The sequence below is a fragment of the Musca vetustissima genome, unplaced genomic scaffold (assembly GCF_032173495.1).
Source record: "Musca vetustissima isolate MV318-11 ecotype Yass unplaced genomic scaffold, APGP_CSIRO_Mvet_v1 utg270742, whole genome shotgun sequence".
NCBI classification, from domain to species: domain Eukaryota; kingdom Metazoa; phylum Arthropoda; class Insecta; order Diptera; family Muscidae; genus Musca; species Musca vetustissima.
Genome location: NW_026880218.1, coordinates 13,799 through 29,806, shown reverse-complemented (window position 1 = coordinate 29,806; position 16,008 = coordinate 13,799). Strand labels below are relative to the sequence as shown.

The window sequence follows — 16,008 nt, the reverse complement described above, 5'->3', positions numbered from 1 at the left end:
GTACGACAAGACAAAGGGTCAATAGTCCATATTTTGGTAAAACGTCCCTTTCAGGTAAAGTGGTAAACAACTTTTATAAAGTGTGATTTTTATACCCTACACAACTATGTTGTCAGGGTATTATAGCAACTATGTTGTCAGGGTATTATAGCTTTGTGCAGCCCCAAAAGTTTGTAACGCCGCGAAATATTGGTCATAGACCCACCTTTAAGTATACCGATCGTCATATCTCGACTAGCTGAGTCGATCTAGACATGTGTGTCCGTCCGTCCGTCCGTCCGTCTGTCCATTATAATTTGTAAACACGATACAGGCCACAGTTATGGACCAATCTTCACGAAATTTTGCATGTATGATGGGTTGTGGCCAATGAAGTCCCCTATTGTTTTTGGAAAAGATCGGTTAATATTTAGGGGATGAAATGGACCAAATACTAAATTTTTGTCGGTTTTTCTGGTCGCTCCAGAGGCCGCAATAATGACCCGAACATCGTGAAATTTTGCATGGAGAAGGGGATCGGGCCAAATAATAAGCATGCCTGTTTTGATAAAGATCGATCAATATTTATGGGGTAAAATGGACCCTGACTTTTGTGTGAAAAATGACAAAATTTGTATTATATCGCGTATATATTTGTCGCTGAAGGACATAGACCCGAGAAGTTGATATTATATCCAAGAGGAGTGGTTGACCTTTAAATGAATACCAATTATATTGTTGTATGTGCTCGGATGTGGGAGTTACACCCACATATTTACAGGTATCTCCGTATTCGTATATTATTTAGTAACCCATTACCATACTGGAGGGCGGAAATATAGCGCTGATAGCTTTGACATGTTCTATGAGGTTCCAGTTATGGCCAAGGACAACACCTATAATTTTCGGTGATGATCAGATAATAATTTTGGAATGAAGTGGACCGAAAACTTAATTTTTTTTGTGTTATTTTCGAGTTGATCTATAGACCACAAATGAAAGCCGAACATCACAGCACAACCCACGGTGAAAGGAATCTGGAGAATATGTGAGTGTGAGGAAGAGGTGCTGTTTACCTCTAATCGGGCAAAAGGGCGAAAATATTGCCCAGGCTCGGAATAAACATCCGCAAAAAATTTGAGTTCCTTGGTAGTTGTGTAGGGTATCGTATAATCGGCCCCGTCCGACTATACTGCTCCGCTCACTGGTTTAATATTTATTCGAACGGTAAAAAATGCAAAGTTCAGGAAAATAATTTAAATATTTTTTCATTACCTTAAGAGAGCAAGCAATTAGATAATACAAATCATTATATGAAGACTGAAGATGTTTGACAGTGAAAAAACATTACGAAATCAAGTTAAAACGGTGCTATCTATACCAAAATGGGGGACTACAGTCAAACTTTGTTCAATATTAATAATTTTTAGTACATAAATACCGAATATTGGGACTACCGTTATATGGGGGCTACACCAAAACGTGGACCGATATATCCCATTTACAATACCTAGTAGTACTAGAAATATGTGTGTAAATTTTCAGAGCTCTGTCATAAATATTGCAATCTCTGTCGTTATTTTAACAGACAGGATTCTCAAAATAACAATTTTTTAACATAGCCGCAGTTAGACGATTATGTAAACACGATATCTACCAGAATCATCATTATACCCTTCACCACACTGTTGTACAGGGTATTATGTCTATGTGCATATGTTTGTAACAGGCAAAATGAAATGAGATAGACACATGGTTCCTTTTGAGAATATGTATAGAATCACTTTCGAAGTCGATTTCTGCATGTCCGTCCGTCTGTCCATGTTAAATTGTAAACAAAGTACAGGTCACATTTATAATCCAAATTGGATGAAATTTGGCAATGGTAACTTCTTTGGCCCAAGGACGAACCCTATTGAAATTGCGAAAAATGGGTTCAGATTTACCAAAGTCCCTATATATCTTTCGATTTGCACGAAATTTGGCATAGCGTACTAAATTAAGTCTAGTCTTATGTGTGCTAAGTTTCGTAAAAATCGGTTCAGTTTTAGGTATAGTTTCCATATATATTTTCGTCCGATTTTATGTAAATGGTACAAAAAGATACTGAAATGTAAATTGTGCACTAAAGACTCAAAAATTGTCCGGTTGCCACATAATTGTACAATGAACTGAAGTTAATCCCTGGCAAGTTTCATCGAAATTGGTTCAGATTTAGATATAGCTTCCACATATATATTTTCGTCCGATTTTAGGTAAATGGTGCAAAAAACTCTTAATGTTTGTCCTATTGACACGAAATTTTGCACAACGTATCAAATTGAGACTACTATGGGTTTGTTTTTTTTTATATTGGTGCAGATGCAGACATAACTTCCATATATATATTTCGAACGGGTGTCTGATTGTGGCATACCGAATATCCCATAGCAAGTGTGCTATAAATCGATTTACTTAAATTTTTCCTATTGCACGTAAAGTATTATAAATCTACCCGAATGAAATGAAATTTAACATAGGTTGCAGAAGGACATGCATATGGATTGATGTTAGTCGGTTCACTTATAGGTAAAAATCATATATTCAAATTCGTTCAATGTTCCCTCGAAGGAACATTAACATGAAATTGTTAGGATACTTTTGTGGAATATACCCAAGTGGTGAAGGGTATGGTTTTTAATAGATTTTGATTGTTTTTTTGCGTTGTGAGATACTTAAGCGATCAATTTTCGTCAAATATCCCGTTCGTCCCAAAGAAAAAGTTTATGGTATAGTAAAATCAGTCAATATTTAGCCTTTTCGGTCGACAAAAATTAGTTTTATTTGTTTTTATGGTCGCTACATAGCCACTATAGGTAATTTGGACAGTTTTTTGGGCAAAAAGTCATTTTTTAAATTTTGGAAAATAAAATCTTTTTTGATGTCATTAAAAAGAAAACATATCAAATATTATGAATCTATAAGATTTTTTGGGTAAAAGTGTCTCAAAAACGGGGAAAATCGTTGCCAAACTCTAAACTTTGAAAATAAAATTAAAGAAATAAAAAAATTAAAAAAAAAATCAAGGCGTATTTTAAAACGTTTAAAACCGCTAAATTCAAAGCATAAACATACAAATTAAACATGGAGAATATTGGCGGTGGTGTGTGCTGTTTATTTTATATATAATATTTGTTAATACGTTTGTGTAGCGATTGAAAATTTACATAGTTGACTATAATAAAAGAAATGTGTCTATTTTTTACACATAAGTCATTTTAGATAGACTTTTACTAAAATGTTTAAATTTGTCTGATCTTTTGACAACTGAAATATATTACTGAAAGCCTTCTTAATTGATTCCAATAGGTCTCAAATTGCGATTTTTTGCGTTTTTCAAGATTTATCAGTTTTTTGTAGGGAACTTCAGAATAAAAAACAATTATATTTTCAATATTTGGTTTGATGAAAGAAATAAAAGCAAGGAAACATATTGTTGTTCACAACGTCCCCGCAAGTAAAATAGCCAATAACAACAATATGGACGAAAAATACGTCAAATTAAAATAGGAAATTAGGTTATTTTGCATGCATTTGTCAAGATGCACCGAATGACATAGGAAGAAAGATCATTTCCGCGAAAAAACGAATACACACGAATTTTGATTACAAAATAAATAACGTGACTCTTGAACCGCAAATAGGTTGTCGAAGGAAAGATTATGAGAAAAAAATCTAAATAGTGGAGAACAGGAACAGGAACATCAAAAATTTACTTTTTTTACTTTTTTCAGGATTGATTAAAAATAAAAAATGAAATGCATATAAAAAAATTTTGTTCAGTAGTGTTTACTATATCGTGTTCGACTGTAGTAAGCGTGGTTTTATCTCCCTTTTACATATTGATGTCCTTAAGGAGTATAAATGGGTACTGTATTAATCGTTATTAATGCATTCTGCAAAAACATACGACATTGTAATAAGTATTCCTTTAAAAATCTAACCGCGGGGTCGAATTTTTTTTATCTTACTACCCTAATCGTTTTCAACCGTTTGTTGTGTAATGCAAATATCTAATGCAAATATCTGAGAAAGAATTAGCTTTGCTCGTTATATGTGTAGTTGCTTATAACCGTTGTTCGTTATATCCGGTTTTAATGTGGAGATCTGCGTTTTCTCTTTCTTGTACATATGCATCATTTAAAACGTCGAAAAATCGTTTAAAACCGCTGTTCTTAATTTTTGCCTCAAAACCAGGGCAAATTACCTATAGTGGTATGATAATATAAGTGTTGTTGCACAAAAATCAGAAAATAATGAAAATGTCACTCGGAGGTAAAAAAATATCACGTCAAGCCACGTTTAGACTATTTTTTTATCGTCTTATCGATTTAATTGTGAAATCGAACTGAATTTATCTCGATTTACCATAAAAATTAAATACACTCAATATTGTCCATTCAGGCATTTTTTATGTTATAGGGCCGACTATATGATACCCTTCACCACTTTGGGTACATACAAGAGATGGTAATATCTGCAATATGTTGTAGGTAGAACAGACACAGAATCTTTGGAGGACCACTGAGATGGAATCGGGCGAAATTAAATGTGCTATCTAGATAGATATTTGAACCAATTGAAAAACCCCATAAACATATCATTCTGAAATCAATGAAAAATTGCATGTCAAACTAGGTAGACTTGTATTCTTTGGTGTACCATTTGTATAAAATCGAGTAAAATTATGTATAGGAGCTATATATACTCACATGGACCTAATTGATCAACCGTTGCATACACCATTTGTTTTTTGTTATCACTCTAAATTCAATTTAATACCCTCTGCCAATTATCGTGTAAATCCAACAAACATAGACCCTTCGGTGCACCAATTATATAAAATCGAACGAAGATATATATAATCCTATATCATATCATTATTTAAAAATCGGACGAAACTATATATGAGCGCTATATCTAAATCTAAACCGATTTTAACAAAACTTCGCAGACATTAGTCTGGACCTCAGTACTCTGTGCAAAATGTTGTCCCAATCGGACAAATATTGGGAGTTCGGTGTATATTCACATAAAATTGGACCAAAATATATATGGAAGTTATATCTAAATCTAAACCGATTCCAACAAAACTTCGCATACATAAGCATGGACCTGATTCAGTTCCCTATGCAAAATTTTGTCTCAATCGGACAAATATTGGGACGAAACTATATATGGCAGATATTTAAATCTGAACCAATTTTCTCCAATTTCAATAGGGTTCGTCCTTGAGTCAAATAAGTGAACTGTGCCAAATTTCATCCAAAGCGGAACATAAATGCAACCTGTACTTTGTTCACAAAAATACATGGACGGACGGACATGCGTAAATCGACTCAGAAAGTAATTCTATGCATATTTTCAAAAGGAACCATGGGTCTATCTCTATTCCTTTACCTATTACAAACATATGCACAAAGACACACAGTGTGGTGAAGGGTATAAATAATGTATTTCTATTTCCCCAACCTAATATATCTGTAACTCCAAAAGCATTGTCAAAAATGCCCATAAATAAAACATTGCAAACTATTTGTGCGTGTGATTATAGAATCACTATATGATTTACGATTTTATCTAAATGTAAAATCTTTATCAATATTTATTATTCTAATGCAAATCCGGGTCAATCTCGATTCCGTTTATATGCTACAAAGATATTTACAAAGACTAATATGGTGTATGGTATAAAAACTGATGTCCTTCGAATACAATTAGTTACAAATCAACATATTTAAATCAATAAACCTAATTTTTCTTTAAATGTAATTTAATTCTCTTAAAAAAGTATCGAATTTAATTTAAACATTACATTCTTTATCAAAATCCAATTTACAAAATTTCAATGAACCACCAGTGTTTTGAAAGTTTCTTAAACCACAATAATATCTTCTAACTACTAACCGGATGCAAAAGTTGTGACAAACAACACAGCGGGAAACCAAAAGAAATAACTATGGAAATAACTAATTATGAAAAAATATTAACCAACTCAAATTCATTCAGGACTAAAGTAAAAAAGGACAATAACTACTCTGTTTTAACGGGTATTTTTATACACAAATGTTGGCGATAAAGAACACGAGACACAAAACAGTAGCGATAATTATAAAAACAAAATTTGACATGGGAAGGATACCCCAAATCGTAGAAAATACAAAAATTCCCTTTTTTGGAAATTATGTTCTTGAAAAATATTTAATAAACATTTTCATTATCGTTATACTGTGCACTTCGTTTAAGTCCATGTTTTTATACACGATTCATATGGTGCTTAATTAAATTAATTAAGTGCTTGCTGTGATGTTGCTCCTTAATAAACTCATTTCTAGAAACAAGTGCTGATATTAAAATGGAGGCGACAAAAAAGTGGCACAGAAATAGAAAAAAGAAAAGAATAAAATAAAACATGCTACTCATTAGAAGTGCGAGGGCAAAAGCTATACTAAGAAACGGTTATTTGCTGGTCATTCAACTACATACAATTTTAGCGTGCTATACGATTATAAACATTGGATTGAAACATTAAGGAATTAAAATAAATTTGTGTTTAATTTAAGAAAATGTATTTACTTCGTATTCAATAATTGCAAAATGAATAACCAGTAGGCGAAACGTGGATTATAATGGACATTACTTATCTGAGAAGTTCAAAATATCGAGTCGGAGCAAAATTTAATGACAATTGATAATATCAGTATCATGATTATATCAGTATTAATAGCTTAATAACATTCAGACCCCTATACAAATTTTTATCTATCATCAATATCCACATAAATTAAAATAAGTGAAAACAGCGTTAAGTTCATCCGGGCCGAAATTTGGATACCTTCCACCATAAGTATACTGACAGATACATGCAATGAAAATATAGGTAACATACCAAAAAATGGACCCATACCGATAATTCTACAAACCGATTTGTGTAAACCATTATGTACATCAAATTTCCGAACAATTTTAATGTGGATTTTTCCTAAAATCTGAAAAAAACCCCAAAACATGGACTGGTACTAATGACGCATGGTAGAGTATAAAATCCTCAAACTACTGCAATTTACATTGCAAAGTTATATGAGGACCAATATTGATTATATAGTGTAGGAATTAGCGAATATTTGGGGTTATCATTATATAAGGGCTATGCTTAATTAATGACCGATATATACCCAATATTTTAGTTTTGTATCTCAATGCCTTCCTTCAGGAGGTTATATGCGGTCTACCCCTAAAAGGTGGTGAATATAATAAGTTTTTGGGATGGATATTTGTTAACATATACGACAACAAAATGATAAATTACAGCAAATTCAGTTGAAAAACGCGTTCAGGAATCTAAAATACCGAAAACTGGGGTTACCGTTATATGGAAGTTACCAGAACAAGTGGACCTATATTTATAATTTTTAGTGGGGAAATTTGCTAACCAATAAGAACTCAATTTACAAAATTTCAGACAATTCGGACGAAAAATACGGTAAAAACCACCCAAAAACTGAATATTAGGGGGTACCGTAATATGGGGGCTACCAGAGTGTGGAACTATATTTATAATTTTTAGTGGAGAAATTTGGTACTCAATAGGAACTTAACTTAATAAATTTCAGTAATAAATTCGGTTGAAAAAAGCGCTCTAGAACCCCAAAATGCCGAAAATTGGGGGTACCTTCATATAGGAGCTATGCCTAAACGTAGACCGATATATCCCATCGTCGAACTTTTCATCTGATTTTTAGATAAATTTTGCACTAAACTCCCAAGGTTTGTCCGATTGAGGCAAAACTTTGCACAGCGCATTAAGTTAATAATAGATTGACGTTTATGTTGTTGAAATGGGCCTATATTTAGATATCCGATTTTATATAAATGGTACACGGAACTCCCACAATTTGGCCGATTAAGACGAAATTTAGCACAGAGAATTTAGTTCCGATTTTCCCAAGATATATCCGATAGAGATAAAATTATGCAAAGCATACTGAATCAAGTACAGATTGGCGTATATGTATTTTTGATTGTCGGAGCAAGATATATTCGATAGAGATAAAATTGTGCACAGCATACTGAATCAAATACAGATTGGCTTATGTGTATTTTTGATCGTCGGAGCAGATTTAAATATAGCTTCCATATAAATGGTGCACCAAAATCCCAAGATTTTTGAAATGGCACAATATTTTGGACAACTTACTGAAATATGCTAAGTTTGGTAGAAATCGACTCATATTTTTATATAATCGACTCATTTTTTATTGATTAAAATCTAATTTTTTTCATTTATGCTCATCAACGAAACAACACATGGAGGATGAAAAATTAGAAAAAGCAATGAAAGAGAGAGATTCGAAATAACTATCTAGAAGTAGGAACTTTTGAGCGAAGGAATATTAAGGAATTAGTTCCTTTTCAATGTTCCTAATCTTTAACTTGTAATGAGTTTTGTTGAACTCGGTTTAGATTTTCATATAGCTACCATATACTTTCTATTGTCACTAGAATCACGTTATTAGGTTTTTATACCCTTCACCACACTGTGGTACAGGGTATTATGTCTTTGTGCATATGTTTGTAACAGGCAAAAGGAAACGAGATAGACCCATAGTTCCTTTTGAGAATATGCATAGAATCACTTTCTGAGTCGATTTATGCATGTCCGTCCGTCCGTCTGTCCGTCTGTTGGTGTTAAATTGTAAACAAAGTACAGGTCGCATTTATAATCCGATTTAGATGAAATTTGGCATAGGTCACTTATTCGGCCCAAGGACGAACCCTATTGAAATTGGGAAAATCGGTTCAGATTTAGATATAGCTCCCATATAAATATTTAACCGATTTAATGTAAACGGTCCCTATATATCTTTCGATTTGCACGAAATTTGGTACAGCCTAATCAATTAGGTCTAGAATGATGTCTGCCAAGTCTCGTGAAAATCGGTTCAGATTTAGATATAGCTCCCATATATAGTTTCGTCCGATTTCATGTAAATGGTGCTCCAAAGTCCCTATATATCTTTCGATTTGCACCAAATTTGGCATAACGTACTGTATTGAGCCTAGAATTATGTCTGCCAAGTTTCGAGAAAATCAGTCCAGATTTAGATATAGCTCCCATGTATAGTTTCGTCCGATTTCATGTAAATGGTGGACCAAAGTCGCTATATATCTTTCGATTTGCACGAAATTTGGGACAGTATGATCAATTAGGTCTAGAATGATGTCTGCCAAGTTTCGTGAAAATCGGTTCAGATTTAGATATAGCTCCCATATATAGTTTCGTCCGATTTCATGTAAATGGTGCCCCAAAGTCCCTATATATCTTTCGATTTGCACGAAATTTGGCATAACGTACTGAATTGAGCCTAGAGTGATTTCTGCCAAGTTTTGAGAAAATCGGTTCAGATTTAGATATACCTTCCATATATAGTTTCGTCCGATTTCATGCAAATGGTGCCCCCAAAGTCCTTATATATCTTTCGATTTGCACGAAATTTGGTACAGCCTAATCAATTAGGTCTAGAATGATGTCTGCCAAGTTTCGTGAAAATCGGTCCAGATTTAGATATAACTCCCATATATAGTTTCGTCCGATTTCATGTAAATGGTGCTCCAAAGTCCCTATATATCTTTCGATTTGCACCAAATTTGGCATAACGTACTGAATTGAGCCTAGAATTATGTCTGCCAAGTTTCGTGAAAATCGGTCCAGATTTCTATATAGCTCCCATATAGTTTCGTCCGATTTCATGAAAATGGAGGACCAAAGTCGCTTTATATATCTTTCGATTTGCACGAAATTTGACAGACATAGCCCAACAGATGACCTATTTATATTTGTTTGAAGTCGATTTACATACTTTATGGATAGATCTAGGTAGATTCACATTTAGATAAATATCACATATTTTATTTCATCCAATTTCATGTTAATAGTCCTGTTTAATATACCCATAGTGGTGAAGGGTATCATATAGTCGGCCCCGTCCGACTTTACTACTTTCCTTACTGGTTTTTATCTTGCAGATGTAGCTTCCATATATGTATATTTTCGAACGTTTTCATCCAACATGGGCACCAAAAAAATCAACGTGTGTTCAATTGAGATGAATCGTTCCAGATTTTCATAATTGATACACAACCGACTTTAAGTCTCTTGGATTGAAATGGCATTTTGCAGAATGACATTTGTTGTTTCTCTTATAGGTACAGATCACTCATTTAACTTCATCCAATTTCGTGGTCCGTCAAAAAGACTACGTCTGTTACAATAATAGTCTTATTAGCATCCCTTATCGACTGTATTGAAAAACGCATAACTTGACCAAAAGTGTGAATTGTTTAAAATTTTCTTTTGCTATGTGTCGTCCATAATCCAAAAAGTACATACATATAGTAGCAGCGTATTAAATATAAGCTCTAAATCATTTTGTTGCCTGGACCATATAAGCGTGTTTCACCATAATATGGAGGAAATTCTGAACTCAAATTTGTCAGTTTATATCCTGTAAATTATGTAACTTAGTCATTTCCGTCAGTCTTAGGTTGGAAAATGTGGTATATTGTCCAAATGTGGGCATCGCCCTCATACAATGATACCTCCTAATATTAGGCATAGCCTCATATAAATCTAAATTGGTGTATTTTGAGGATTTTAGGAACATGACGCACCTTGCCAAGGGTAATATTGCATTTTTATACCCTACACAACTATGTTGTCAGGGTATTATAGCTTTGTGCAATATTGATCCTAGACCTTTAAGTATACCGATCGTCATATCTCGACTAGCTGAGTCGATCTAGACATGTGTGTCCGTCCGTCTGTCCATTATAATTTGTAAACACGATACAGGCCACAGTTATGGACCAAGCTTCACGAAATTTTGCATGTAGGATGGGTTCTGGCCAATGAAGACCCCTATTGTTTTTGGTAAAGATCGATTAATATTTAGGGGATGATATGGACCAAATACTAAATTTTTGTCGGTTTTTCTGGTCGCTCCAGAGGCCGCAATTATGGCCAGAACATCGTGAAATTTTAAACGAAGAAGGGGATCAGGCCAAAGAATAAACATGCCTGATTTGATAAAGATCGGTCAATATTTAGCGAGTCAAATGGACCCTGACTTTTGTGTGAAAAATTACAAAATTTGGATTCTATGGCGTATATATTTACTCCTAGAGGACATAGACCCGAGAAGTTGATAGTATATTCAAGAGGAGTGGCTGACCTTTAAATTGATACCAATTATAATGTCGTATGTTCTCGGATGTTGGAGTTAATCTTAAATATTTACAGGTGCTTACGTATCCAGATATGATATAGTAACCCTTACCACACTAGAGGGCGGAAATGTAACGCTGATCGATTTGAAATTTTCCATGGGGTTCCAGTTATGGACAAGGACAGCGCTTGTCATTTTCGGTGATGATCAGATAATAATTTTAGGATGAAGTGGACCGAAAACTTAATTTTTTGCAATTTTCCGAATCGATATATAGGCCACAGTTATAAGCCGATCATCACCATACAACTCACGCTGAAGTCAATCTGGACAAGTAATAAGAAGGACTGTACTGAATATTAGTAATATTCGGAAAATATGTCAGTGTGTCGAAGATGTGCTGTTGACCTCTAATCGGGCAAGATGGTGCAAATGTCACGAAATATTTCCCAGGCTCGGAATAAATTACTTTAGAAAGTTAGAACTCCGTCGTAGTTGTGTAGGGTATCGAATGGTCGGCCCCGTCCGACTATACTGCTCCGCTCACTGGTTTTAAAATTTGTGTTGCATGTACATTGTGATTTACAACATTATTATAGAAAAGACATCTGTATAGGTTCACCTTTAGGTATGCCTATGATGGAGGATATCAAAGATAGGCCAAACCTATCACCGTTTTCACTTGTTTAAATTCTCACATATGCAAGAAATAACCATACAATATATCTTTGTGAAATGTATAAGAAACGTTATTTCAAAAATGTGTAGGTATAAATTAGCTTTATCTAACTTTGTATCCCTTGTGATATTGCATAAGTTGTAAATGTGTACAAAACCGCATTTTTGGTAAGTCTCCGATTATCGACATTTTAATTTATTTGTCACATTCAGAAAAAATTAACTGTAATTTGCCTTTTGCGGCTTTAAGGGGCTAATAGAAAGCCTCGATGATGCTGCATGATTTTCAATAGTTTAAAAGTTTTCACCACACATCCCCATATAATTTTAAATAGTATCCAATTTAAGAAAAAATCATAAATAATCGTATTTTAAGTGCGCATTTTATTTAAACAAACTATATTACTATAAGTTAATTATTAATACTCATTGATTATGCATTCCATGTCCACCATGGTGTCGGCCGTGACGTCGTCGATTCACAGAAAAACTTCTTGGACTTCCAAAATTACCTCTGGGACGACCTACTGGCCCTTGATGTACATTATGAGGACCGCTATACTGTACTGGAGGACGATTAAATCCTATTTCATGATTTTGCAAATCATTATAGTGCGGCCGTTTCCCATGATGCTGAGACACTACGAGGCCGATCGATAATCCCGCAATCATTAACTGTAAAATGAAAATAAATATTTGTTTACATTATTTTAGGTAGAAAATATTTTAAATTGTATTTTACAATTATGTTAAAAATCTTCGCCATTATACTACTATAATGTAATTTGATTAAATGTCAAAATGTAAATGTCGCTTGTTTCGACATATACACACTTTTTATATAATGTGGTCGTGGTACAGGTACCGCAACATACGTAAATTATGTTCTACCTGTATCCGCAAAAATGTGTTTCCGAGAAATTGTTGACGTCATATTACGAACATCTGCTACCACAATGTTTCGGAATATTATTGCAGTTTCAAGCAGTGAACATGAAATACAAATGTAAAAGAACAACAATCGAAACGGCTGCGATATACTAATAACAATTGTATGAATTGCCAAAATTTGGCGTATAATTTAGCCTCTAGAGCGTGTTTAGTCGCTCCAGAAGCTAAGTTACATGCCAACATAAAAAATAGGGTTTCGGTCCATGTCATGTCATAAGTATTATCGGACGTGGTTTGTCGAAAACGATGAGCCCTTATTAGAGTAACCATCGCAGTCACCAAATCTAGTTAACAAATTTGAAGCATTAAAATAAAAATAGGAGCGAAATGTTGATCAATTGCGCAAGGCTTGTGGGTTCCATGTCGCAGAGATACCAAGGGGTGTTAAAAATTAAAGGAGCTTCAACCAAATATTGATATAATATGATTTAATTATCTATGTTTCGGAGTAGTTTATGCAACTAGATCTAGATCTTTCTGCAACCTATGCTAAATTTAATTTCATTCGGGCAGATTTAGAGTCGTCTGCCTACCATGAGACAAATTTATGGAAAACGATTTATAGCAAAATTGTTACACGCTATTTAGTACGCCGCACTGTCAAAAATTCTCAATCAGACACCCGTTCGAATTACATATGGAAGCTATGGCTGCATCTGCACCAATCTCAACAAAACGCAATAACGTCATTCAAGTCTCAATTCGATACGTTGTGAAAAATTTCGTGTTAATAGGACAAACATTAGAATTTTGGTGCACATTTATGTAAAAATATCAATGCGTCAATGTGAAATCAAAAGCAGCATTTTTTTAAGATAAATCCAAAATTTCAAAAAATTTAAAAAATTCCAGATACAAATTAAAAGTGCTAGACATTCGAACCTACCTAAACATTCTCTTAAAACCAGTAAGTAAAGTAGTAAAGTCGGACGCAGACGACTATATGATGCCATTCACCACTTTGGGTATATTCAACAGATGAATCCTAAAAGACGTCGCATTTTACAGTACAGTAAAATTAAATTGGATCCACAAACATGTAATTCTGCAACCGATACTAAATTTTTCATTTGGCCAGATATAGAAGCTATATCTAAAACTGAACCGATTTTCAAAAACTGAACACACATCATTCTAGACCTAATTCATTTCGCTGTGCCAAATTTCGTGCAAACCGAAAGATGTTAAGGGACTTTGGTATAGCATTTACATTAAATCGGACGAAAATATATATGGGAGCTATATCTAAATCTGAACCGATTTTCAGGGAACTTAACACACATTATTATAAACCTAATTCATTAAGTTGTGCCAAATTTGTGCAAATCGAGAGATATATAGGGACTTTAGTGCACCATTTACATTAAATCGGACTAAAATATATACATATAGGAGCTATATCTAAATCTGAACCGATTTTTCCCAATTTCAATAGTGTTCGTCCTTGGGCCAAATAAGTGGCTATGCCAAATTTCATCCAAATCGGATCATAAATGCGACCTGTACTTTGTTCATAGAAATACATGGACGGACGGACGGACATGCGTAAATCGACTCAGAAAGTGATTCAATGCATATTCTCAAAAGGAACCATGTATCTATCTCGTTTCCTTTTGCCTGTTACAAAGATATGCATAAATACATAATACCCTGTGCCACAGTGTGGTGAAGGGTATAAAAAATAAAAATACCAGCTAACCCACTTTTGCCATGCCCGCTAGTATTTACCTACTTTTCAAGCTCTTTTTGGTAGTGGTAGACAAACAATTCAGAACATAAAATTTCCCACTGCTTAATTTCTAAATCCACAGGTACTAATTGTTGGACCTATTAAAATCACATCCACTTTTGTGCAGGTAATTAAGATACTGGGAAATTCCTTTTTCCATTTTAACTAAATGTGCTCAGCAGAAAATGGTATAAATAGTAAAATCATACTTAATACAACCATAGTATTATTTGAATATTGAAACTATTAACATCTTACTGCAGCACCAAAATGTTTAAATACCTTGTAAGTTGGCATAAATCTAATAAATAATTACGAAAATATATTTTTAATATCTATATATTCTTATATATTCCAGCTACTTATCTTGTCGTTCGCCGTTGTTCTGACGATGAGCTATAATCACCATAACAGACAACCATCATATCATGGTGGTCACGGTGGTGGACCACCTGGTGGTCATCATGGTAGCTTTGGTGGTCCAGCCGGTAGTCATCACGGAAATTTGAAAGGTCATCATTCTGGCTCAAGTGATCATCATGGTGGATTTGGTGATCATCGTGGTGGTTTCGGTGATCATCATGCTGGTCATCATGGAGGTTTTAGTGTTCATGAATCACATGGTCGTCACCATAGACGTTATTAGATCGCCGAAAATAAAAAAAATAAATTTAATGATATTTCGTATACGATACAAAGTAAAGTTCATACACTCACATACAAAAACATATTTTGAAATAAATTACACATATTAATTCAAACTTCAACCCATTACCATTTATGCTCTTTTACAAATAAAATAGCGTCCAATTTTAATAGCTTGGCAATAAACTGAAGCCAAATTTTCAAAATTGTGGCATCCAAATTAATTCCGTTGCAACCAAAGTCGGTCAGAGCCAACTATGATACCCTACAACCATTTTGTTATATGTAATAATTAATGTTGCTAATATCACCCTTTAGGCATATGATTTGAAAGCTATAAAACATTGCTCAGAAACTTGACCTATGGCGAATTTCCCTTCCTGGTTCTTAAAACAATCACCTTAACCACCTTATATTCCGAAAGCAGTCTCTCACTCCTACTCCCAAAACCGGACCTGAGCTTCCCCCAGCGTTCGTCCATGATGTTACCCTCCATCATTTTCTCATTCTGTTTGTAACGCTTCGAAATATTAATTTCTAAACCTATAGTGTATGTTCTTGATCAGGGAAAATTCCAAAGCGATTAAGCCATGTCTGTCCTTATGTCTGTTGTAGTCATATAATGTAACAACAATCTTTCGTATTTATTTTTATAACCTCCACCATAGTATGGAGGGCATATTAATTTTGCTTTTCCCTTTGTAACTCACTCGAATAATCATTTCCGACCCTATAAAGTATATATATTCTTGAGCAGCGTAA

The 16,008-nt window shown here is 34.1% G+C and overlaps 1 protein-coding gene across 1 annotated transcript; it reads left to right on the top strand.

Moving 5' to 3' along the window:
* The first annotated feature begins 14,871 nt into the window (after positions 1–14,871).
* On the top strand, positions 14,872–15,247 carry LOC133325685 (uncharacterized). Its single transcript, XM_061534409.1, has 2 exons — positions 14,872–14,886; positions 14,960–15,247. The coding sequence occupies exons 1-2, from the start codon at positions 14,872–14,874 to the stop codon at positions 15,245–15,247; spliced, it is 303 nt and encodes a 100-aa protein (XP_061390393.1).
* The last annotated feature ends 761 nt before the right edge of the window (positions 15,248–16,008 follow it).